At 37.8% G+C, this 25,289-nt stretch overlaps 4 protein-coding genes across 4 annotated transcripts; 2 read left to right on the top strand and 2 right to left on the bottom strand.

Moving 5' to 3' along the window:
* Window positions 1-564: 564 nt before the first annotated feature.
* LOC149386404 (transmembrane protein (DUF616)) lies at window positions 565-3,619 on the top strand. The gene is given in 5 exon segments (XM_089626943.1): window positions 565-896; window positions 986-1,183; window positions 1,280-1,846; window positions 3,265-3,599; window positions 3,602-3,619. Coding segments are annotated over 5 exon segments (1,392 nt in total). The 5' UTR covers window positions 565-622.
* A 2,558-nt stretch (window positions 3,620-6,177) lies between these two features.
* On the bottom strand, window positions 6,178-9,215 carry NMAT1 (Intron maturase, type II family protein). The gene is made up of 2 exons (XM_089625068.1): window positions 7,478-9,215; window positions 6,178-7,095 (listed from the first exon to the last, which is right to left on the bottom strand). The coding sequence occupies exons 1-2, from the start codon at window positions 9,160-9,162 to the stop codon at window positions 6,663-6,665; spliced, it is 2,118 nt and encodes a 705-aa protein (XP_089481194.1). The 5' UTR covers window positions 9,163-9,215; the 3' UTR covers window positions 6,178-6,662.
* Window positions 9,216-14,600: 5,385 nt separating this feature from the next.
* Window positions 14,601-18,631, top strand: MNS3 (alpha-mannosidase 3). Its single transcript, XM_089624903.1, has 6 exons — window positions 14,601-14,952; window positions 15,510-16,429; window positions 16,803-17,064; window positions 17,518-17,715; window positions 17,864-18,012; window positions 18,110-18,631. The coding sequence occupies exons 1-6, from the start codon at window positions 14,881-14,883 to the stop codon at window positions 18,366-18,368; spliced, it is 1,860 nt and encodes a 619-aa protein (XP_089481029.1). The 5' UTR covers window positions 14,601-14,880; the 3' UTR covers window positions 18,369-18,631.
* A 73-nt stretch (window positions 18,632-18,704) lies between these two features.
* On the bottom strand, window positions 18,705-22,954 carry LOC149386407 (potassium channel KAT3-like). The gene is made up of 11 exons (XM_089624901.1): window positions 22,346-22,954; window positions 22,008-22,223; window positions 21,742-21,897; window positions 21,536-21,593; window positions 21,122-21,439; window positions 20,402-20,641; window positions 20,220-20,318; window positions 20,089-20,121; window positions 19,820-20,005; window positions 19,067-19,739; window positions 18,705-18,898 (listed from the first exon to the last, which is right to left on the bottom strand). The coding sequence occupies exons 1-11, from the start codon at window positions 22,522-22,524 to the stop codon at window positions 18,753-18,755; spliced, it is 2,304 nt and encodes a 767-aa protein (XP_089481027.1). The 5' UTR covers window positions 22,525-22,954; the 3' UTR covers window positions 18,705-18,752.
* Between the last annotated feature and the right edge of the window lie 2,335 nt (window positions 22,955-25,289).

Raw genomic sequence — 25,289 nt, forward strand, 5'->3', positions numbered from 1 at the left:
AAACATAAAAAATTAAATAATCACAACTTAAAAAACACTAACTTTTTTTTTTTTTTTTTTTTTTGTAAAGATCTTTAAGCTAAGCTATTTTTATATTAAGTTTCAAAAGAAACCATATCATTTAATCGTATTTTTATTTAGAAGTAACCTTCATTTAGTCGTGCGAAGTTGTCAGTCACGTTCACTAAACAAAATGGACCGTTTGGCATGATCAAGACATTAATTTAGTTCCAATTTCATCACCTGGCATTCCTCCATACATTTATTGCTCAGGTGCATATTTTTAATGAAATGTTGGCACAAGAACACATATTAAATTAAATCAATAATAAGAACAAACATGGATATGGTTGTGGACTTGGCCGCTAACAACCTATCATCATGGAATTCGCTTCAACATATTTACTCCTCTGCCACCGGGTGAAGCGAGAAAAGCATGCAAACCCAAAAAAGGCACAACGAGATTGGAAAGAAGCCATATAAAGAAGGGTATAGCAAAGATCACAACACGTATTAATAATTAGATTAGATTAGAATAATTTCTTCTGACTCCAAAAACTCAAATGGCAAAAACAAAGAAATCAATAGTGGGTCGATGATTTAGTTCCTGTACTAATTCTTCATGGGAAAAGCGACGTGGAAAACACCAAGAGCTCCTCTGTTCTCTCAATCGAAGCTCCTCTGTTTCTCTCTTCTCTACCTCTCGACCTCGCTTTTCCTCGCTCACTACACGTCTCTTTTCTCTAAACCCAAATGTCTCTTCCGATCTTCACATTCCGACCAAACCCAAATCCAAACCCAAAACCCTCTATTCTCATACCCTGCTTCTTACGGAGAACACAAATACGCCCTCCAAACTCTTCGCTCCAATTGCTCGTCCCCTGTTTTCTTCTCAGGTGGATCGATCGATAGTGAAACACACAATTTCATTCCCTTTTATTTTTTCTTCGTAGGGGTTTTAACGATGGGATCGTTTTCGTTCCAGATTACTCGACGGCCGTGAAAGAGATTGACGATCTGTGTAAAGCCTCTTCTTCTGATGGTTTGAAATACATGAAAGGAAATGCCCATTCTTTCGGTGGGAATTTCAGCGCTGGAGAGAGGTTTTCGTATTTTCGTCACGACAACGACGCGTCAGAAGTTCCTTGCGGATTTTTCAAGGATTTTCCGATCAGTGATTCAGGTTCGTTTTTTTTTTTGGTCTTTTTGCTTCAAGAATGTAATTCTTTACGTGGGGTTTGCATGGATTTGATCTGACACGTTATTTTTCATTTATCAGATCGAATCGCCATGGATAAGTGTATAGGAGTGGTTGTGGTCTCGGCGATCTTCAACGACCACGATAAAATACGCCAACCAAGAAACTTGGGACCCAAGACTCTCCAAAGCGTATGCTTCTTCATGTTCTTGGATGACGTCACACTCAAAGCCCTAGATCGCCACGAGACGCTGCGCCGACCGAAATCCGGCGATTATATCATCGGCGCGTGGAAGATCGTCGAGGTCTCGAGCAAAAACGGTCTGTACGAAAACCCGGCCATGAACGGCGTTATACCAAAGTTCTTGGTCCACAGGCTTTTTCCAAACGCAAAGTTCAGCGTCTGGATCGACGCCAAGCTGAGTTTGACGGTCGATCCGCTTCTGCTGGTTCACTCGCTCCTTGTTTCGGAGAACGCTGACGTGGCGATATCGAGACACCCGGTTTTCGTGCACACGATGGAAGAAGCCTCGGCGACTGCGAGGTGGAATAAATGGTGGGACTTTGATGGGCTGAGAAGGCAAATCGAGACTTACTGTGAGTTTGGACTGAAGCCATGGAGTAATAAAAAGCTTCCATATACCTCAGGTAATTAATTATTGAAAAAAAATATATCCGTTTGAAATTAAATTGATTAGCAAAATAGTTTTTCAAATTTGTTTTGGCATCAAGTCAATAAGATAATTAAACCTCAGTACATGAGCAGGTTATACCACGATTACAAAAAAAAATATTGACAGCGTTAAAAAGATAATTGACACCTCGTAATTGTATATTTTAGTAAATTTTAACTATTATATTAATATTAGATAAACTTTGAGTATTTGTAAATCTAAAGTCGATGACTATTGAGAACTCTTAATAATAACGTTTTACTCTAAATTTTTACTTTATTATTCAGCAACTTGTTAAAGTCAATGCTTTCACTTGTGAAAATTAACGGTAAATGGCTTATATGGTGAAGAGAAGATACGACGTGATTACCTAATACCTACACTATTATTTTAAATAGTTTTATTGTTTTATTTTGGAGTACAAGATAAGTTAGGTTGAGTTCTCTAAGATATGTAATTAGTGATATGAATTCCAATATTGAAAGATGGTGTTTTAGGCTAAAAGGTAGCTGAGAAGATCATGGTTCCATTAATGAGTGGTAGTGATTGATCATGTATACGTATCTTTAAGTTAGGAAATTGTTTATATCTATAAAGTTTTGAGCTATAAGACAAAAAGTATGCTTGGTAGAGTGCTCTTTTAAAGGTAAGCTTTGCCAACCAAATAATGAAAGGAAGCTAAGCTTGCACTTCACAATTGTTGCTATGCGTGATGATTTACTGATGTCCAATAAATATATTAAAAAAATATAAATGTTAACGTGATCACGACTCACATATGGTAAAATGAAAATTTGAAAATGAAGTAGTTGAACCGGTAGTTCAATTTCCATAATAAATTTATCTTTTTTTTTAATGGGATCCGTAGCATTTGAGAACTTCCTTGTAGTGTTCTTATGAAAATTAGAAACAAATAAAAAAAAAAACCAGTTTATGGAAGATATAAAGAGGCCATAGTACTACATATGTAATTTTCACGGACATTGGATGGTGATATAGTGCATGAAATATTCATTTTTTTTTTTTTTTATTTTTTATTTTATAATTGATTATAACTATTCTAAGATCTGTCAAAATCTTTAAATTTGATATTTATTAATTCCACGCAACGTGGCGGGCTTAATATAAATGTTTATGTTATTATTTAATGGTGTACGTGAGCTCTTCATGCGGACATAGAAGCCTAATCTATGTCTATATACCTTCTCCTTTTATAAAGAATAGACTTTTGATGTATCGTATTTATATATTACACGCCTTTTGGCTGTGATAAGGATACTATTTTAGCCGCCGATATCTTACTTCATCACATTTTTTTTCACCTGTTCATCAATCAACACAACTAGTTGCATTGATATTTGTATTTTTATTTTTATTTTTGTCTTTGGGTAGATGTACCGGATAGTGCTCTTATATTCAGAAAGCATGACGTGGAGAGCAATCTGTTCTCGTGCCTGTTGTTCAACGAATTGGAAGGTTTCAACCCAAGAGACCAACTAGCGTTTGCGTTTGTGAGAGATTTTATGAGACCGAAATTGAAGGTCAACATGTTTGAGGTCCAAGTGTTTGAGCAAATCGCCATGGAATACCGGCATAACCTGAAGAAGCCTCCAAATAATATGAGTGGGTCCATAGCAAGAAAAAGAAAAAGGACAAAAATGGTAAGCCCAAACTTAATGTATGTAAATAGTAGCTGCTACGACTATCTCTTGGAGATGTGGGGTGAAATTCCCAATCCCATGACTGAAAGGAGGTTTTAGTACTACAGTTTTTTATTTATTTATTTATTATATTTTGTAAATTCTGTTGGCGGGGTAAAAATATGGAAAGAAATGAGTGTCCTCTAGTTATACAATTATACAAGAACTAGTGACGAAGTTGATCCATAAAAAAAATAATATGAGGGTTGAAGAAAATAAACCAGTAGCAGTGAATGACTGGTAGGCTAATTTTGAGGACTTATAATGATTAGTGTTAATTTAACTTTAAACTTACAGAAATTTGTTCCGTATAAACAAAACAATACGTATACGTACATAAAATCTTGGTTACAATGTGAAACAGAGAATCTCCAACGAACATGAAGACAGAGAATCTATATCAGATCTGATACTGAATTTTGACTAATTTACAAGAGTAATTGCTCTTAGTCTACTCTGTTCAAGTTCATTCTTAGCCGAAGGAAGTCTCTGCCTTTATTGTCCGACTTCACTATGTGGAAACCAAACATTCCCGTGTTCCATTCATTTCAAACTTGTCCGACGGCAAAGAAGTTGGAATGACAGTTAGGCAAACACACCACACCATAGATCTTCGTTTTCCTATCTCTAAGCACACACAGTTTCTTTCTATATATTTTTATTTACAATTTTATGTTTTTCTGTCACTTCTTTAGATGTCATATTGTCATTATTTTAGATGTCATTTTGCTGTCACTTCTTTGGATGTCGTTTTGTCGCTTTGTCATTATTGTAGATGTCGTTTTTTGTTACTTCATGTCGTTTTGTCGTTATTTTAGAAGGCGTTTTTCTGTTACTTCTTTAGATGTCGTTTTGTCGTCATTTTAGTTGGCGTTTATCTGCCACTTCTTTAGATGTCGTTTTATCGTAATTTTAGATGACATTTTCCTCACTTTTTAAGATGTCGTTTTGTGGTTATTTTAGATGTCGTTTTGTCTGTCACTCCTTAAGATGTCGTTTCGTCGTTATTTTAGATGTCGTTTTTCTGTCACTTCTTTAGATGTCGTTTTGTCGATAATTTATTGTCTTTCTGTCACTTCGTTAGATGTTGGTTTGTCATTATTTTAGACGTCGTTTTTCTGTCGCTTCTTTAGATTTTGTTTTGTCTTTATTTTAGATCTTTCCAATGTCAAATCCCGTATTCATAAAATAAGTTCTTATTTTAAAAATGAAGTATATACAAAAGATAATTTTTTTTTTCTTTTTCTTCTTCTTTATTTTATTATTCTAAATGTTCCAAAAATAAGAAAACTCACACAAATGAAACAATCAAAGAACAAGTATTATCATCATAATCAGTTTTTTTTATTATTATTTATTATATTTTGTAAATTCTGTTGGCGGGTTAAAAATATGGAAAGAAATGAGTGTCCTCTAGTAATACAATTATACAAGAACTAGTGACAAAGTTGATCCTTAAAAAATAAAAAAATATGAGGGTTGAAGAAAATAAACCAGTAGCAGTGAATGACTGGTATGCTAATTTTGAGGACTTATAATGATTAGTGTTAATTTAACTTTAAAGTTACAGAAATTTGTTCCGTATAAACAAAACAATACGTATACTTACATAAATCTTGGTGCAATGTGAAACAGAGAATCTTGAATGAACATGAAGACAGAATCTATATCAGATCTGATACAATGAATTTAGACTAATTTACAAGAGTATTTGCTCTTAGTCTGCTCTGTTCAAGCTCATTCTTAGCCGAAGGAAGTCTCTGCCTTGATGGTCCGACTTCACTAATGTGGAAACCAAACATTCCCGTGTTCAATTCAATTCAAACTTGTCCGACGGCAAAGAAGTTGGAATGACACTTAGGCAAACACACCACACCATAGATGATAGATCTTCGTTTTCCTATCTCTACGTCACACACAGTTTCTTTCTATATAATTTTATTCACAATTTTATATGTCGTTTTTCTGTCACTTCTTTAGATGTCGTATTGTCATTATTTTAGATGTCATTTTGCTGTCACTTCTTTAGATGTCGTTTGTCGCTTTGTCGTTATTCTAGATGTCGTTTTTTCCTTACTTCTTTAGATGTCGTTTTGTCGCTTTGTCGTTATTGTAGATGTTGTTTTTCTGTTACTTCTTTAGATGTCGTTTTGTCGTTATTTTAGAAGGCGTTTTTCTGTCACTTCTTTAGATGTCGTTTTATCGTAATTTTAGATGTCGTTTTTCTGTCACTTTTTAAGATGTCGTTTTGTGGTTATTTTAGATGTTGTTTTGTCTGTCACTTCTTAAGATGTCGTTTCGTCGTTATTTTAGATGTCGTTTTTCTACCACTTCTTTAGATGTCGTTTTGTCGATAATTTAGATGTCTTTCTGTCGGTTGTTTTGTCGTTATTTTAGATGTTGGTTTTATTTATGTTACTTCTTTAGAATTTGATTTGTCGTTATTTTAGATCTTTCCAATGTCAAATCCCGTATTCATAAAATAAAATAAATAAAATTTATATTAAAAAAAACTGAAGTATATACAAAAGCTTATAAAAAATGAAGTTTCCCTTTTTTTTCTTTATTTTATTATTCTAAATGTTTCAAAAATAAGAAAACTTGCATAAATGAAACAATCAAAGAACAAGTATTATTATCATAATCAGTAAGAGGTTTCCACTTTTTTACACTATACAGATCAAGATCATCATTCATCATCATCACTGCAAAGGCCGAAAACCGACGTGATAATAATAAGATAAGCTCATAATTCAACACCTCTGTTTCTGTACACAATCTTGGAGACAATGTGAACCAGAGAATCTTTCTATATCATATTCATATCTGAAAGAATGAATTTTGACCAATTGATATTAAAAGTACATTACAAGAATAACTGCTCTCAATCTGCTCTGTTCAAGCTCATTCTTCCCCAAAGGAAGTCGCTACCCATGTTTCCTTCTATTCAAACTTGTCCGACAGCCCATTCACTCAGAAGAAGAAGAAGAAGAAGAAGAAGAAGCCACCGCCGAGAACAGTGATAGAATCTCCAACAGTCTTCTCTTCATGCGTCATTTGAAAAGCTCTTGAGCTCCACAGCCACCAAAGTCAAAAAGTTGCAGTACCGGCACAAGTTTCTCTGTCCTTGGCCTCGTCTTCTTCGAGGCGTCGGATTCGATGCTTCACGCCCAGCGTCTTGAACTCCCAGACGGTCTCAGACATTTCCTCCTGAGGCAAGCTCAGACCTTTCTTCTTCCTGATCGCGATGTGGAGGTCGCAGAAGTTCTTGGGGGTGTCGAGCCTGATGTACTCTCTCAGCAGCCTCTCGTGGTCCGGCGCCCAGTCCCTCGGGAACGGCGCGTAGTCGCACGATGGGATCAGCGACATGTGTGAGAATCGCACGCCCTCGATCGCGTCCACGAGACCCATCCTGATCAGGTCCGAGTACTCCGGCGCTGAGTTGTTGGTCTTCTCGATCAACGGACGGCTCAGATCGCGCGACGCGATCCCGTACACCTTTGCCCGCGATTTCAGCCTGTACCTGTTATACACACTACATTGTTAATATATCTAAGACTTGACTATATTGACAAGGTCACGAGCTACTCGTCTCACTGCCATTTGTTTTTTTTTTTTTAAGTTCAACCGTTTTAAAGAGTGTTTGTTAAAAACAGTTTTTAGTAAAAGTTGAAAAGTATTTTTACAAAATCTAGAAGAAAATTGAAAAGCAAGATTTTCACAGTTTTTGGTAAAAGCCGTTTTTTTTTTTAATTCAAAAACTGAATCTGAAAACACTGTTTTTAAAAGCAAAGCTATGCCAAACAGCCTTTTCGGGATTGGTGAGATATTGTAACAATGTTGTCAAACAAAACCGTAAACCAGAAACAAAGTGCGAATCGAGCCAAGACAAAAAGACAAAGTACCTTGCAGCGTAGAGCTTGGCGAGGGAGCTTCGGACGACGTAAGCGCAGAATCCGACGACTTTCTTGCGGTTATCAGCGTAGCGGAACCAGTCGGCCATGGTCTCGAGGAAGCGGTTCATCTGCGCGTTGGTGTGGGCCTGGCCGGAGTACATCATGGCGGTGCAGGGCAGCGGGTCGGGGTCGCGTTCCCCTTCCAGGAACCGCATCTCCCTGAAGTGCCCGATGCATCGCTCGAGGCTGGCCGTGACCGACAGCAGCGTCCCCACCCCCTTCTCGCTCACCACCCCGCCCCCGCTCGACGTGTACCGCAGCGTCGGCCGCACCACCCGCCGCGATATCACGTGGTCCAGAAACTCCACGCCCCTCGCCACGTGCTCGATCTCCACCCGAGAGTTGTCGAGCCGAGCCCCGAGCCGAGCCAGGCAGAACTCCGCGATCTTCTTCCGGAGGTCCACCGCGTCCCTCCTCGCGCCCCGCACCCCGATCAGGAAGTGGGCCCCGAACCGGAGGTAGTCCATCTTCCTCGGCCGGGTCTTGTCCTCGTTCCCGGGGCCGCACGGGACGAACTCCGGCCACGACGGGTTGTGGGACTTGTTGTCGGGGGTCGGCCCCGGCCTGTAGAACTCGGCGGCTTTTTGCTCGACGAACTTGTCGAGCTCGTCGAGGCACACGTTGGCGAGCAGCGGGCTGAGGATCCCGAGGCAGCCGTAGAGCGGGACCTTGGAAGCCTCTTCCGGGGAGAATCCGAAGAACGTTCGGAGCCAGAACGGGTCGGGTTTCGGGTCGTCGTAGTTCAGGATCCGCTTCTTCGTGGAGCCTCTCTTCTTCTTGCTCGGCGACGGCGGCTCGGGGTCGCGTTCGACGCGGAACCGGCCGCGGAGCGGAGATTTCAGAGCGGACTTCACGAGCTTTGTGATCTTTCTGTCCTTGATGGTCTTCTCGAGGCAGTTCATCGCCACGTCAATATCCAAACTCTCGAAGATCTCCGTCAGATCGCCTCTCAGGAACCATAGGTACCCTGCGAAGTTGCTCCGGATAGTCCTGATGACAGTGTGGGCGTTCCGGTTCGGTCGGAAGCCGTGGGACTTGGGCGAGAATCGGGCCTCGAAGACGGGCTCGAGAATCATGAGCAGGACCTCCTGAACCACCCTGTCCTGGAAGCAGGGCTCGTCGGAGGCGATCAGGGCCCGGAGCTTCGTGTTCGAGAGCGGCTTCGAGGACGACTTGTCGTTTGGGCTGCGGATGAGCTGGTCGATCTTGTCGTTCCACGAGAATCGGCCGTGGACGACGGCGTTCCTGAGGGAGAGGAGGTCGTTGAGGACCTGGGAGTCGATGGCGGTGCGTCGAGGGAACGCGCCGGTGACGTAAGCGACCGTCCTCTGGTAGGCCAAGACCCATAGGTCGAACTTCGCGAGAAAGCCCTTGAGGTTCGGCGCCGGACCTGTGGTCCGGGAAGAAGAGAAGGCTTTGACCCACATGGACGAGCATATATCGACAGGGTCTTCTTTCATCAGAGCGTACGGGTCATTGTCCTGGTACTGGCTAGTCGTCGCGGTTGCCTCAGGTGGCCGGGATTCATGGTGGTTCTGCGGCGGCGAGAGGGAACACCAGAGCGTTCGAGCGTAGGTTCTAAGGGAGGGAGACTTTTTGCGCGCCAGGTGTTTGACGAATTGTCTCAGAGACATTTCGTGTTTTATGGGCGCTTTTTGTTCAACTGTCCCGTTGCGACGTTTTGTTTGGGTACAATTTAGCGGCAAAATAAGAAACGACATATTTATTAGCCTTTATGAATAATGACACTTCGGCTGAAGTGAATGTTATAAAAGAGGAAATTGTAAAAATAACGTTTTTTAAGAGTAATATTATTTTTTAAATAATAGCTATTTTAAATCTTTAAAAGATTAAATTATGCACAGTAAATAAATTTAAATAGAGCTCAAAATAATAAACAAATAAAAAATATATAATTTTTTTTTAGTGTTTTACAGCTTTAAAAAATATTATTTTCGCCAGATAAAGTAAAAAAAAATGCTACGTTGGTACAATAGGCAATTACCACTTATCCTAAATGATGGTCGGAATTTGAGTAATATATAGCCCAAACTCTTGAATATAGGTATACCTGTTGAAATTGCATTTCAAATTTCATCTCCTAATTAGAGCATTTATAGTTTTTATCTTGAAAAATAACATCTAGTAAACAATAATTTTCATTCATGCTTATATTAATACAAAAAGAGTTTTAGACGCGATAAAAGTCACGTCTAAAGCCCAAAAATTGCGGCTATTTATCAAATAGACGTGACTGATAATGTCGCGTCTGAAGGTTTGTGCTTGAAAATATATAAACGCTAATTGTAGACTTTTTTTTGGGTATATTTTGATCTATTTTACTAGTTTGAATTTTCATTTATAATGATAATGTTTGTTTATACTTCAAAGGATTTAAAACACTCACTATCTAAGAAATGTTGAACTTTAAAAACATCATATCTATAAATTTTATATAAAAATAAATATTCGGGTAACTCTCCTTCCTAAAAATAAATACTTCAATACCAGACATATGCTATCAGCCTATCACTACGCAAATAAGGCCTCTTTTTTTTTCCCAAAAGTTAAGTTGTTAATTTTTTTTTTTTTTTTTTCAAAATATATGCTGCAACTTTCAACTATAATTTTTGGTAGGTATTTGGTTGTTTGCAACCAACTTCTTTGGCTTCTTGAAAACAATTTGCCTTCCAGTTTCTTGGTTGCTAAATCTTAGAAGTGAAATGTGTTTAGCCACAAATAATTTGGTTACGGTGATCTCCAAATTTAGCTGCAAAAAATGATGAGAAATTAATTTCAAACATATATCGTCTTTGATTAAAATCAATTTTACAGTTAGATATATTAGCAACTACCATATAATTTTTTTTTTTTTTTTTTTTTTGCAAAAACCTTCGTTGCTAATTAAAACCAATAGTCAAATGATAGCCAGAGAGGAAATGAGCCAATAACTATGGATAAATATACATTTAAAAACATACAATTAAGAAGAAAGAAGAAGATCTACATATGGAGAAATCAATTGGACTATGATTTTTTCCCAAAGTTTTCTATTTTCTTTGGAAAAGTTCCATCCAGTATAATTGTTACAACTCAAAAGAACATAAATATGACCCCCAAAACTAGATAGGACTATTAAACGTACTACACTACCAAAATTAGCTACCATATATCACCATAATAAATAAAACTACAAAACACCAACCAAACAAAAAAAAAAAAAAACTGTTAAACCCCTCATAACTTCAAATAAACTGTTATAGGTCGCCATAATAGCTTCTTAAGGCTTAGCTTTCGAGCAAAAAAACACGACGGAATTCGGATTTCCGTTGTGGCAAGGCGACGAGCCGGAAGGAGGAACAAAGCCCTTCGGAAGCATCGCCGAGAAATTAGCCCTCGCGTTCGACGTGGACGGCGAGCTCGATGAGTTCTTGATCTTGATCTTGATCTTCTTTCTGTTCATCGCCGTCTTCTTCGGCATCTCCGAGCCCTCGATTATTCCGGTCAGCGATCTCATCGGCGCTCGCAAGAGAAGCGGCGTCGTGTTCTTGATGTAGAACTGCTCGTATCGCAGGGCTGGCACGTCGACATGATCGTGATGATCATCGTCGGAGCTCGTTTGGCTAACGGCTGTGATCGCTTTGGCTTGTTCTTGATCGAACGAAGATGAGGATGGCGGTGAAGAAGCTGATGCGATTGGAGAGACGAAGAGAAGAAGAGAGAGAAGGGTTGGAAGGAAGAGAACGACGGTAATAATCTGAGGAGTTATCATGATCATATTCTCGAAGAAGAAAAGGACTGTTGGTCAGAATCAGGGTTTTGGTTCATCTGCGAGCTTTGGAGAAAAGTTGTTTGGGTTGGTTTTTTTTTTTTTTTTTTTTCTTTCGACTTCGACAGAGAGAATAGAGAGTATTCGCGTATATATATTATTATTATTTAATGTCACATACGTACGTGACGGTGTTTTAGTTAATTTAAAAAAAAAGGGTTTGATTCAAGTACTACGAAAGAAGTAAATCAAATAGTTATGAAAGAGATTATGGGACGTACTTGTCATGGCATTTTGGTTGGTGATATTGGTAAAGCATTTCATGTGTTCGACAAATGGACAAATTTGGCAACAACAAGAAACGGAATAATATGGGTGGATTAGGAAATAAGAAAGACGGCGTACACAAAGATTTTAAATATACATATAGATGGATGGGTAATAATGAATATCACCGTGTAGAAACTTCAAAACGACGACGTGGCATCCGATGTGTCATGATTCGAATAAATGACGATATAAGAAGTGGAGATAAATATTTGAATTCTAACTGCAGATTTTAATTGTGGATTGGTTTATGGAATCTGTCAAATTTAGGTGGTCTTTAAAAGTTAGTAAATGCGCTAAATTCTCTTTTGTTTGAAGGATAATAATGATATCATGTCAAAATATGGGTGTGTCTCTCTCCTTTTCTCACACCCTTTCTAAGTTCTATTCTAATATATGCACAATAAGATACAAGTGAGCTACCATAAAGTTTAAATCATAATTATCCATTGAGAAAAAGTACAATCCATTGGATCTGAACAAAAAAACAGCAGCTTGTAATACCAATTCATAATATTAATATTAATTCATATAAAAGCCAACAATATTGAAAAGAAAAGTTTTTTATTATTATATATATAATATATAATGTACCTTCATCGAGCACAAATTACAAATTTTATCTTACTTTAATGTGAAAGATTCATTTTATTTTGCTGAACCGCCGCTTTCTTGCATGAGTTCACCTATTTAACTCGGCAGACTAAAAAATTTGAGATAATTGAAAGCAAAGTATTTTAAATTTGATTTTTTTAACCCCTTATTTATCTTTTACAAAATTAGCCTGAAATTGTATGATTTTGTACATACATTCCAAAAAAAAAAAAAAAAACCCCTAACAATATCCGCTAAAAATTTAAGGGAAAATATCAAGAGTATCCCTCGTGTTTAATCAAAATGCGAGATTTATCCCCTCTATTTCTAGAAATATCAGACATATCCCTTCAGTTTAATATAAATGACATATTCATCCCCTAAAAAAATATTATATTACAAATATCACCCTTTTCGTTTATTTTTTACAAAAAAATAATTTGAACTCCCTAAAATACCCTTAATGAAATAATTTTTTATTTTCTATTCTACATACAAAAAAATTAAATTAAAAAATTTCTTTATAAAAAGTTAAGGATTTTTTTTATAAAGAGAGATTTTTATTTATTTTTTAATAAAATATTAAATAAATATTTATTCTATTAAGGGTATTTTGGGGAGTTCAAATTATTTTTTTGTAAAAAATAAACGAAAAGGGTGATATTTGTAATATAACATTTTGTTAGGGGAGGTATATGTCATTTATATTAAACTGAAGGGATATGTATGATATTTCTAGAAATAGAGGGGATAAATCTCGCATTTCGATTAAACACGAGGGATAGTCTTGATATTTTTCCAAAATTTAAATTATGGCCTCTTCCTAACCAAAAATATTGGAGCCGCCAAAATTGGAGACTAAAGTCAGAAAAATTGCACCTTTAATTCCACAAAACTCTTTGTCAATATGCAAGATCTATTTCATTTCAAGTTTTGTCTAATTAATTATATATATATATATATATATATATATATATATATTATATGCTTGTTGAATTTAACTAAATCAAATGACGAATATCCCCCGGTTATTATGAGCATCAAATGGCACACCCATAGTATAGATGAATAAAACCATTTCTAGCTTATAACAATAGTCAAGATAACTTATGTTAAACAACTGACGAGTTATATGGGAAACACTAAATGATGCTGTTGCACCATATATGAACAGATTATTTATTATAAAGATTTGAATGTTTAAATTGGCGAGTAGATAGGGGTTATTAAGTTGCAGTAGGTCATCAACCGAACACAGTAAAAATATATAATCAAATAAAATTCCGTTAGAAGTCATAATTATGAATGTGTGTATGACTCTTTTAATTTGTTGGCGATAAGGGTCATCAATGTATATATTCAATTTGTGATCCTATCGATCACTGCCATGTACCACCTGCGACTTCACTGTAAGTAGTTATCGTACACTAGTGTTGTGTAGTCTAATCAATACTGTTTGCAACTTAACTCAATCCTTCCTAAAATGGGAGTTCAACATTGTGAATGTAAAGCTTTAATGTCTCTATTAGCCTCTTTCTCTCTCCTCCATTTTGGGGTTTATTCCACTTCTTTTTTCACTCATCAGACTCCAAGATAGGCCTTTTCTTTTTGGGCTAAGGCCTCCTAAGGTAACGCTTTGGCCCCGAATAATAATAATAACAATAAAAAAATGTTTCAAATGTTAAATTTTTTGAATTTAGTAGTGATAATGACAAGTCGTTTTCATACTCGCTTCTATTTTTTTTTGAAATTTTAAGCAGTTTAATTTTACCTTTTTTTTATTTTTTATTTTTAAGGACATTAGAAGCTCTAATACTTAGGTTGTATTAGATTTCAAAGCCTCTTCGCTTCCTTTTTATTTTCACCTCAACCCTTCTCCGCCATCTTTGATTTATATATTTCAACCGATTACTTCATAAACGCCGACACTCTAATATATGTATAAAATTATCCTCGAATACTAGCTAGTTCAAAATTTAGAGTCCACATTATTTTCGAAGTAACAATAATATACGCTCTCCCGCTCACTCTAATCAAATAAAATATAGTCAAATCTAATTTAATGAAAATTCTAAAATATATATAAAAACGTAAGATTTTTAATAAAATTTTAGAAAAAATCTAAAAAAAGAAAATTTAATGTCTAGGTCTCAAAGTTAATCCGAGTAATCAAAATTTCACGCGGATCATTAGCACGAATGACACAAAATTATATATTCAAGAAAGAAAAAAAAAAAACATTCATTTTGTAGTCGTATTTCGTTTGGCCAATGTCAATAATGTTTTAAAAAAAAAGGCGTAAAAATAGCATTATTTTTCTCAATTTTTAGAATGATAGGTTTTACGTTTTACGTAATTTTATATCAAAAAAGGGCGTTGCGAATTGCGACCGTCTTGAAATGGGAGATGAAGTTCTTGTCGTTGTGCCAAGCTTTGGTCAATTGGCGCGAAGGTCCAGAGTCAATGCTATTGCTCGTTCATTGTTGCCATTTTAGACCTCTCTCTCTCTCCATTGACTTTGACGTTTACTAAATAATCCAATTCCAAAGTTCACCTCTTTCTCTCTATCCGATTCGACCGGGAATCGAATTCCACCGACTTGGAAAATTCCATGCCCTAGAACGCAGGCATCAAATCAAAGCTCTTCACCGGATCGGCGACCATGTCGTTGCCTTACTCCAAGAAAGATCTCCATTACGACAACGCCAAGTTCCGACAGCGCTCTCTACTCAAGGTTCTACAGAAAAACTGGATCTTTTTTTTTTTGTTTTTTGTTTTTTTGTTTTAATGATTCGCGAAATTCATTTACTCGATGGAATTTTCTCCTTAGGCTGATTGATTTTTGAATGGCGTTAAGGATTTACTCTTTGTTTGGTTGAGAGAAAGATCTTTAGCTACATAGTATTTGGAATTTGATTTGGCTTTCGATACAATTGGCATTCGTAAAAGAACAAAGAGTTGATCCATTAATTGGTTTTTGTCTATGGATCAATAAGTTTACTTAAATTAATTATCAATTACGCAGTCTCTTTTCTTGTCGTGAGTTTCACATGTATGCCTAGAGCTTGATAATTGTGATGTGTTAGCTAGCAGATTATCAGCTTCACAAATCACACATTTACATCAAGCTATTACTCAATAGTTATACGATGGATCCAGATCAAGCTTCTGATTCTAGACGATAAAGAATCTCTAGAGAAAAATATCGAATTTGTTACTCTTTTTTCTTTTCTTTTGAGGAGGTTTAGCTGATTTGGTGAGATTTGTAACATCGTGTTTTGTCAACCACAGATAATTTCTCAGAACCTTATTAAAGGAAACGCAAAGCATGGTTGTACGAGCTGTAGTACAGGAAAGCTTCTACTGGTACTTTTGGGATTAGGCGTAACATTCCTCATGCTAACACATACAAATACGACTCGATTGGTCTCCGAGAGATTGGGAAAAGACGGGGTGGAAGGAAAAGTCACCATCTTTGGAGGAAGCACGCTCGGAAGGCTTCTGAGAAAACCGCCGCGGCTTCCTCCTCGGCTACCACCCGGCGATATCGGAGCTAATTCGAGTCTGAATTCGGAATTGGAATGGAAGGCGAGGCAACAGAGTGTCAAGAAGTCTTTTATCCACGCATGGTCCGGCTACAAGAAGTACGCGATGGGTTACGATGAACTCATGCCCATCTCTCACCGTGGAGTCGATGGATTAGGCGGGCTCGGTGCCACGATCGTCGACGCTCTCGACACCGCCATGATAATGGGCGCGGATGATGTTGTTTCGGAAGCGAGCGCGTGGATCGAAACCGAACTTCCCAAAAGGATTACTGAAAAGGGACAGGTCAACTTATTTGAAACCACCATACGTGTTCTAGGCGGTCTATTAAGTGCACATCATTTGAGTTCTGCGGAATCAGGAAATGGGTCTAATAAATCGTCTGTTTATCTTGACACTGCTCGGAGCTTAGCGGATCGCCTTCTATCTGCTTTTACTTCTAGCCCAACTCCGATTCCTTACAGTGATGTTATCTTACATGATTCGTCGGCCCACCCAGCCCCTGATGGGTTGAGTAGTACTTCTGAGGCGTCTACTTTGCAGCTCGAGTTCAATTATCTCAGTACCGTTTCTGGTGATCCGAAATACGGTGCAACGGCCATGAAGGTCTTGGAGCACATAAAGACTCTCCCAAAGGTAGAAGGGCTGGTCCCCATCTATATAAGGTATAACACCATTGTGGGTCTTTCAAGATTTACATGCTTATCTAGTATCTCAACACCATTTCATTTCCAAGGAAAAAGACCTGTAAAAAATACTCAATTTTTATTTTTAGAATCACTGTCATTGAGCGTTCTTCTAATACTGTTTTGCGATAATACTTATGTGTCTTGATATAGGAAAAATATTAAGTGTAAAGAAAATCAAAGATCTAGAATACACTGTTCTTTCCTTGTTCTTGAATAATCTGTTTGCTCAACTTTATTGATTGTTTACAATAATAATAAAATTAAAAAGGCAAAACAAAACAAATTAAAACTTTATTGATTGTTAATGTGTGTTTCTCTGTTTGTTTGTGTTATTTTTGTGTGAATGTAGCCCTACAACTGGAAAATTTAGTGGAGAAAATATAAGATTAGGATCTCGTGGTGATAGCTACTATGAGTACCTACTGAAAGTTTGGCTTCAGAAAGGGGCTAGTCGAGATGGTAATTTCAGTTATCTTCGTGATATTTACACAGAAGCAATGAAGGGTGTGAGGCACCTTCTTGTTCAGAAATCAATCCCGAGTGGACTGGTTTTTGTTGGGGAATTGCCTTATGGATCTCATGGAGACTTCAGTCCGAAAATGGATCACCTGGTATGTGAAACAACCTTAACTCATACATTTATACAGTTATCAATCAGTATCTTGACTTGGGGTCCAGATTTCCTTTCTTTAAATATGTGCAGAATTCCATTATGGACTCGTGCAGATAACTTTAAAATATGTACCAAAACTCTGTGCTTAGTAATTGGAATTTACACCCCACGTGGAAAAACTAGGTTGTCCATCTCTTTGGTTCATGAAATACTTGCTTTGACGACATTCGTAGAGAATCTCGCAGAAGCACTAAATTAAGCAGTTGGATTCAGGCTTAAAACATATTTATAATTTACTAAGTCTACGCACCATTGCAAGAAGATCACATGTCCTAGAGTAAATATTGTATCTAGTATAATGTCTTTGAACAATGTCTATAAAGATCCTTCTTTTTTATCATATTATTTAGTTATTTATTTAACACTATCATTGCTTATCTTTTTTTTTCAGGTGTGCTTTCTGCCAGGTACGCTTGCACTTGGTGCAACTAAAGGTTTTACAAAGGAAAAGGCCATGAAAAACAATTTACTCGATTTCGAAGACCTGGAAAATTTGAAGCTTGCAGAAGATTTGGCGAAGACCTGCTATGAGATGTATTCAGTAACCTCTACAGGTCTGGCTCCAGAAATAGCATATTTCCACACGAAGGTCAGTTTTCACATGTAACACGGATTGCTAGCAGTACTTGATTCTGAACAATATGAGTCGAGAGAACCCAAATGTTGTTTTTTTGTTTCCCCCTTTAAATCCATATATATATATCATGTCAAGATGATAAATTTTGTGACATGATCAGGACTACGCTGATGAACATCACAACGGTGGGAACAAAAGTTCAGAATATTTGAATGACATAATCATCAAACCAGCGGATAGTCATAATCTCTTGCGACCCGAAACTGTTGAATCGTTGTTTGTTCTGTATCGTGTCACAGGAGATCCAAAGTACGGATTTCTTTTTTACCAACATTTTTTTTCCTAATACAAATAGAAGTCATAGCTTATTTTATCTTTTTGACCTTTAACTTATCGTGCAATGCAGATACCGTGAATGGGGGTGGCAGATATTCGAGGCCTTTGAGAAATACACGAAAGTTGACAGTGGTGGATACAGCTCGCTCGACGATGTCACCGCACTTCCTCCTCACAAAAGGGACAAAATGGAGACTTTCTTTTTGGGAGAGACGCTGAAATATCTATATTTATTGTTCGGAGACAGCTCAGTTATTCCATTGGATAAGTATGTGTTTAACACCGAGGCTCACCCAATTCCAGTGGACGGTGCTATCAAGAAAGTATAATCTTCTTTGCTTATGAAATGGCTAGCCATATGAGCAAAGGACGCGGATTATCTCTTTTGTGAGCAGTGATTAACCAGTCGAAGAGTTAAAAGGAAGATTGATTCGACTTGTATTAATCTTATCAAAAGCTTACACAGAAAGGAAAATTTTCCAGGACTTTCCTGTACTTGTAGCTCACCACACAAGGGCTAGATTGTAAGATATTTGGGGTAATTATTGAATGAAGCTTACTGATCAAAGTTAAGGGCTTCCACTTTTTTGAATGATTTCTCTGGCTCTAAAAGTTGACAACTTTGCAGTCAATTTTTGTTAATTACTCTGTTATTTTTACATTGCCTAGAAGTTGGAATCTAAAATCATATGCTCTACATCTCTTTTCCGATGTTATTTCGCATCATCAACATTGGTACAGTTGCATTCGTTAGGTAGGAAAAACAGATGATCACCGTCTCGAATGACACTAATGTCATCTATTTCGGCGTTCTCGGCGCTGATGAGTTCTCTAGGTTTGTGGCTTCCGAACTTTTCACCTGCAGTTTCACAAGGCGTGAGAGAACAGTAAAAAGGCTTGCTGATCCATTTCAAGGTTTGAATCTCTCTTAATCAGAAAAAAATTGGCTTCCCACTCGCAAAATTCAATTTACTTTTAACGTTTCAGGTTTACGACAATAGTGCACAAAATAAAAATAAAGGCTTACCCGCAATTTTAAAGAGCTCATCAATTGAATCAGGCAGGCTTATCAACTTTCCGAACTGCTGACAAGCACTCTGGTTCCGACACTGCTCGTGGATGACGACTCGTTTCCTTGCTGATTTGGTCCCCTTTTTCTCACCCGGAGAATCACGAGTGCTTAAGAACGAGCTCTTCAGTGCATTGTCCAGCTCAAAATGGGAAACGGAAACCCTATTACTTTCTTCTTCATCTGGCTGAGAAAACTCTATCTGATGCTCGCCCGGTTTTCTTCTGCTCTCATAACTCAGCAAGAGATCACAAATGTTCTTGTTTCCTTGCTGCTCGGCTATAGCTCTCGCGGTCCATCCCCGAGCTTCCATTTTGCTCATGCTCGGTCCTCCCCCCAATAAATGCTTGACCACTTCAAGATGCTCTTTACTAACCGCAGCATGAAGAGCGGTCTGAGCATCACTATCGACCATTGAGTTCACTCGCAACGAAGCTGGTCTACTCGGAGCTCCCATCCCACTTGCCCTTGACCCTTGAAAGCTCACATTCCTCTCCTCCTTGATCTGTGAATCACCTCCCGAACTATCTTGACCTCCCTCGTAAGAACACTCTTCTCCTTCGCTTTGTCTTCCTTGGCACCGATCATCAGTCCGTGCCTCAAATTCTACGGTCTCTTGTCCTTTAATTTTCTGTGGAAGCCCGAAGAGGTTAGTTTATAAAGGCAGAGATAGAGAGAGACGAAGCGAAGCGTCGTTCAGTCTGTTCGTACCTTGAAAAAGTTGTTCATGATAATGTGCCCATCCTCTGAGTTCGCTTGTATGGTGTTCACGAGCGGAGTGATGTTGAGGCGCAGTATTTGCGAAAGCTCGGTGGTCCTAACTGTGAAAGGCTGTGGCCTGTAACACAGGACTCCGATCTCTCCAAACGTTTCTCCGGCGACTGCTTTTCCTATGACCTGTACGAACCATGAAGGTCAAGACTTTTCTTCTCATTCATTAAGTGTAAGGATATACAAACATAATTCCAAGCACAACGTACTTGATCGTGTCCGTCAATCTTGGATATGAAATTCTGCACCCGACAAGTTTGTCAAGATGAACTTTGGGTTAGCAAGATATCATAGTTAAGGGACTTCAGAAAAAAAAAAATCTAGGACGAGAAAAGCTTACCACTGCTCCGGAGACTAGTATGTACAGGTCAGTCGGAGCTTCGTTCTGCAGAATTACGTCTTCTCTAGGCGGGAAATACTCGGCCTCCATTTCCGAAGCCTTTGAAGTAAATAAATGAGATTAAATTAGCTTGACGGGGACAATTTATAGCTACACACAATAACAATAAAAACAATGCTCACCAATTGGAAAAGGAAATCCTGAGAAACTCCTTGGAAGAGAGAAGCTTTCTGCAGAACGGGGAAGAAAAGGTGGTGCGAAATGCTTGAGCGAATGGCCTTTGGGAGACCGTACAAGGTCTCTTGCTGTTTCAGGCCCTCTGTTTTGAACCTGAGGCATATGTGGGACAACATTTGGTCTTGAATCCGCGCCGGCAAGTGGTTCCGCATCGCAAATTCCGAGGCCGCTCTTATCGTGTCCCTCTGCCAAACAAACCACAAACAGACCAATGAGACACAAGGACCGACCTCGACTATCCACACACCATATGAGCCTGGCAGAAGTGGGCTACAGAGGATTACGATATCTAATATCTTTTGTGTTGGCCTCTTCAAGAACTGTTATTTATTGGCCTATGACAATATACAGATTGCATGGGACCAAAATATAATACTAAACGACCAACCAAATAATGAAGTATAATACAATTTAAAGTGAAAGAAACTAGTACACTGTTGACCTCAACCTTTAATCATTCCTTTTTTTCTTCTTTCTAGGCACTGAGAGTGGGGCCACCAAATAATAATGCAACATTCTCGGAAATCCATTATAGATTCTGGTTTCAAACTATGAACTCATCCAATATTCACCAGGTGAAAAAAAAAACAGGACATGATTGTAGTGGTGTTGGTGGTGGTGGTGGGACATGAGAGAGAGAGAGAGAGTGAGAGAGAGTTAGTTACAAAGTTTCTGGTGCGGCTGGTCCAATGGACGACGAGGTTGGTCATGTTGCCGATGAGGTAAGAGGTCAAGCCGAGGTTGAAGAGCATGTAGAAGATGTCGAAGAGCATTTCCCTGGGATTCTCCGCGTGTAGATCACCGTAGCCCGTGGTCGTGAGCGTGGTGATCGACCAGTACAGTGACGTCACGTATCGGTTCCAAAGGCTGGCCGACTTGAAGTCCGGGTACACCGCACCGATCCACGTCCTCTTCGGGTCTGGATATCTGTCCGCTATCAGGTAGTTTATGCACCCAGCAAAGTGTACCGCGAAGAGTGTCACCTGAGATGATCAACACCAATTCGTATCAGTATCACTTCTGGATTCACACACGTGGCAGCTCTTTATTTATTTATAGGTATAGATTATTTGGCTTACAGAGATGAGCTTTGTGCAGCGAGTCCAGAAGTAGTTGAACCGGATGTCCTTTTCGAGTCTGATCGGTAAAGGCAACGAGTGCATGAGTGCCTTTTTTTTTTTTTTTGAGAAGTTGAAGAGATATAGTATCATATTATATATATATATATATATATATATATATATATATATATATATATATATTATATGGAGAGAGATTGGGAGACCTTGAGAAGAGAGCGCTGACACGTCGGAGACGCCAGAGTCTGAGCATGTTGAGGAGCTTGAAGCCGAGCTCGCCGCCGTGGTTGCCAAAGAGAAGGCTGATTGGTTGAAACGGAGCGGTGGAACAGACATCGAAAATGAACCACGTAGATATGTACCTGAATCACGAGAGGTTCATTCTTAAAACTGGTTCACCATGATATGATATGAGATGAGTAACTCATGGCCTTATTATAAAATAAATGTTTTGGACGCCTGAAAGGTTTACCTAAGAGCTATCTTTTTGGGGTGGTCGATTAGAAGGTAAGAGTGACTGTCCAGATAGGCGACGAAGAATGTGAGGAAGATGTCGATTGCGAAGAAGCCGTTGACTATGTTGTCGAACACGAAAAGACCGTCCTGTTTGTAAGTCAGGAACGCAAACTCGAACGGGCAAATCCACGCCGAGTATATCACCAGCACCACCAAAAACATCTCCCAAGCCCTGGAAGGAAAAAGAAAGGTTTAAAAAAAAAAAAGTGAAAAGAAAAACTATGAGCGCACTCGTGACTAGAGACGTGATGTTCAAGGCAACGATGGTGATACATGCTATGAAGTAACGGTCACCTGTAGTAGGGATTGAAAGGCGAGACAATGTATTTGCGGAGTTTGGTTGACTCGTTGATTCTGGCGCCAAGAGATGGCAACAGATCGTTCGAGAAAAAGCTGCCATGAGAAAGGCTTCGCATTTGGAATTCCTCCGTGTAGAATCGCCTCAACCAGTTTTTGCTAAACCAATTTGACATTTTTCCTTTATCTTAATTTTTTTTTTCCCGGGTTTTTTAATAAAAGACTCTATCAAACTTCGCTTGAAGAGTTAGTTTTGCCTTAATTAAAAGCCATATATATACACACACAGAGACCAGACACTACTTTCATCTCATGTGTATACTAACACACGTGATGCAACTCCTCTTTTTTTTTAATATTATTTTAAAATAGTCCGTCTATATATGAAAACTTATCTTGAAAGAGAAAAAAAAAAGTCAGCTGGGCTAGTTAGTAATAGTGGCTGGTTGAGGATTTAATTGGGGAAGAAAGTGGCAGAAAGATTGGTGATAAGACATATGTTTCTCCCCGGGTGTTTCCACAAAAAAGGCAAGTAAAAAAGAGAGAGATATAATAAGAACACAGTGCTGTGTTTTGTGTGTATGTGTGTGTGTGTGTGTGTGAGAGAGAGAGAGAGAGAGAGAGAGAGATAGAGAGAGAGAGAGAAAGTGGCAGACATGTGGATGGCTCTCTGCATAGCCTGTAATGCAGTTGCAGCAAGATATTGTGGTTTGATCTGAGAGAGAGAGAGAGAGAGAGAGAGAGAGATCTATGAATATGGAAATGGTGTTTATGGTTGGTGGTGGTGGTGGTGACGATGGTGGAAGCTCCATCATAGATTACATGTGTGAGTTGGGTCTCATAAAACTACTCTCATCTAATATAGATAGCCTTTCAATCCAAAAATCTTTCAGTGATACATGTATATATGTATATATATGTGTGTATATGTATGAGTGTCTTGTTTTCTAAATACAGAAATGGACCAGACAGACAGCTAGAGTGAGATCGATCACGAAGCTTAGAGATATGAGCAGTTTCGGGGCCGCTCATGGATGCCACGTGGACCAACATCATGTTGTTTAGGAGGTGCTGATTGGTACACTTAAGCACAAATAACTAACACTTTTGGTAAAATGAAATATAAATAAATGAATGAAACATTATTGCAAAAGTTGTTAAAAAGAACTGTACAACTACATTGCATGTTCGTGAGTGTGATAGAGTCTTACTTGTTTGCTTATGCTAATGCAATCACAACCATAAGTACTGAGAAATTGATTCCTGCCATATAATATATATATATATATATATATATATATATATATATGTGTGTGTGTGTGTGTGTGTGTGTGTGTGTGTGTGTGTGTATGTGTATTATCCTTTGTGAATCTGATTTGTTTTTGACCCGTTTCTGAATGAGCTGACTCATTTTTCCTATATATTCATTTTTATTTTTCTTGAATTGATAGCAAGCATTGCTTTTACACCGACTATTTCTTACGTGGTCCGTGAACCGAATACGATATATATACAATTTATAGATTTCAATTCCTTAGTTGTTTTTGCCACAATTACTAATTGCATGGTCAAAGAATGTCATCATTGTCCCGTAATTTTATTAATTATATCGAAGATATATCCCGGATTTAGCGTGTCATACTCGCGTATTTGTCATGGGTACACTTAATCAGCATAGCATAAAGGAAATAGGCTAATTACTGCAAGATTTGTTTGTTTTGTCTTATATATACAGAGAGAGAGAGAGAGAGAGAGAGAGAGAGAGAGAGAGAGAGGCATATTCGCATAACAAACAATAAATTACAAATATAATTTTTATTTGCCAACAAAAAAAGAGAGCCATAATGTATAGAATTCCGAAATAAAATTGATTAGCTTAGCTTTACACATGTGGGAGGGTCTCGAGGGCCCATTGCAGTATCTATGAAAATCTTTCCATCTAAAGATAAAAGGAAAACCCATGTGCTGAAATACAAGAAACTGCTCATGAAAAAACCAAATTCGATACCACATAAATAAATCAGATTAGCTTGAATATTTGGAAAGATTCCTACTTTCTTTTTTTTTTTTATCGTAAAGGGTTAATTAATCAGATCAGCTTTATTTTTCAGCAACAATGGAAACCGAATCTGATGTAGATTAGTTTTATAGGGGAAGATGGAAAAACACAATAGGTGAAACCGTTAGGGTTTAATTTATATGTTAATAAAAAAAAAGGTATTTACAAGGAATATCTTCTTGAAATTGCACTTAATAAAAAATCATGAAATATTTGAAAAAGGTTAATTAAATAGAAATTTTTCCAAAATAGTAAATTTCCGAAAAATAGCCTTTTAGGGCCGTTTCTACTCGAAATTCATTAAGATAATTTGACACGGTGGTCCCATGCTTCCATTAATATAACTATTTGAATTGCATCACAATTTCAGTCCCACCATATTTCATACCATTTCAAAGTATTATTTCTCTCATTTAAACCATAGAAAAAATATATATTATAATATCAATGAAGAAAAAATTGTTGAAATTAGATTGCATAAAAATATGTTAAAAAAATGATTTATGTTAAGCACGTGATTTTCAGAGCAGGTGTATAAAGAGAAAGATGTTCTAGATTCTTTGTTCTAAATGATGGAAGACTAAAAAACAAGACTCCTCACAAGAAAATAAAATGTCTGTGAAGTCCCATGGGTTGTCTTTTATTTCCTCAGCTATTGGGAGTTCAATGCATTCTTGAAATTATATTAAATGATCAAGTGTCAATCAACTACCAAAAAAATTGCATTGTTACTATATTATATGGCTATCTTAAATAAGTCCCCACACCTTATGGAAAAGGGTAAGTATTATTTTTAGTTGGGTCATGAATACAAAAAATAATTGATATATGTATGATAATAGTATAATATACACCATCTCCATGAGTATGATCAATTCAAAA

This window comes from Urtica dioica, chromosome 9, assembly GCF_054948205.1.
Source record: "Urtica dioica subsp. dioica isolate 48M chromosome 9, U.dioica_male_clone48M_v1_H2, whole genome shotgun sequence".
Lineage (NCBI taxonomy): Eukaryota > Viridiplantae > Streptophyta > Magnoliopsida > Rosales > Urticaceae > Urtica > Urtica dioica.

Excerpts from the sequence above, each read along its gene's own strand:
- MNS3 (XM_089624903.1), top strand. The coding sequence starts at position 14,881 with ATGTCGTTGCCTTACTCCAAGAAAGATCTCCATTACGACAACGCCAAG. Across the intron at positions 16,430-16,802 it reads CTGGTCCCCATCTATATAAG|CCCTACAACTGGAAAATTTA; the intron begins GTATAACACCAT and ends GTGTGAATGTAG. Across the intron at positions 17,065-17,517 it reads GTCCGAAAATGGATCACCTG|GTGTGCTTTCTGCCAGGTAC; the intron begins GTATGTGAAACA and ends TTTTTTTTTCAG.
- NMAT1 (XM_089625068.1), bottom strand. The coding sequence starts at position 9,162 with ATGTCTCTGAGACAATTCGTCAAACACCTGGCGCGCAAAAAGTCTCCC. Across the intron at positions 7,096-7,477 it reads GCCAAGCTCTACGCTGCAAG|GTACAGGCTGAAATCGCGGG; the intron begins GTACTTTGTCTT and ends TGTGTATAACAG.
- LOC149386407 (XM_089624901.1), bottom strand. The coding sequence starts at position 22,524 with ATGTCAAATTGGTTTAGCAAAAACTGGTTGAGGCGATTCTACACGGAG. Across the intron at positions 21,440-21,535 it reads GCTGCACAAAGCTCATCTCT|GTGACACTCTTCGCGGTACA; the intron begins GTAAGCCAAATA and ends TGATCATCTCAG. Across the intron at positions 20,319-20,401 it reads AGGATTTCCTTTTCCAATTG|GCTTCGGAAATGGAGGCCGA; the intron begins GTGAGCATTGTT and ends TTTACTTCAAAG.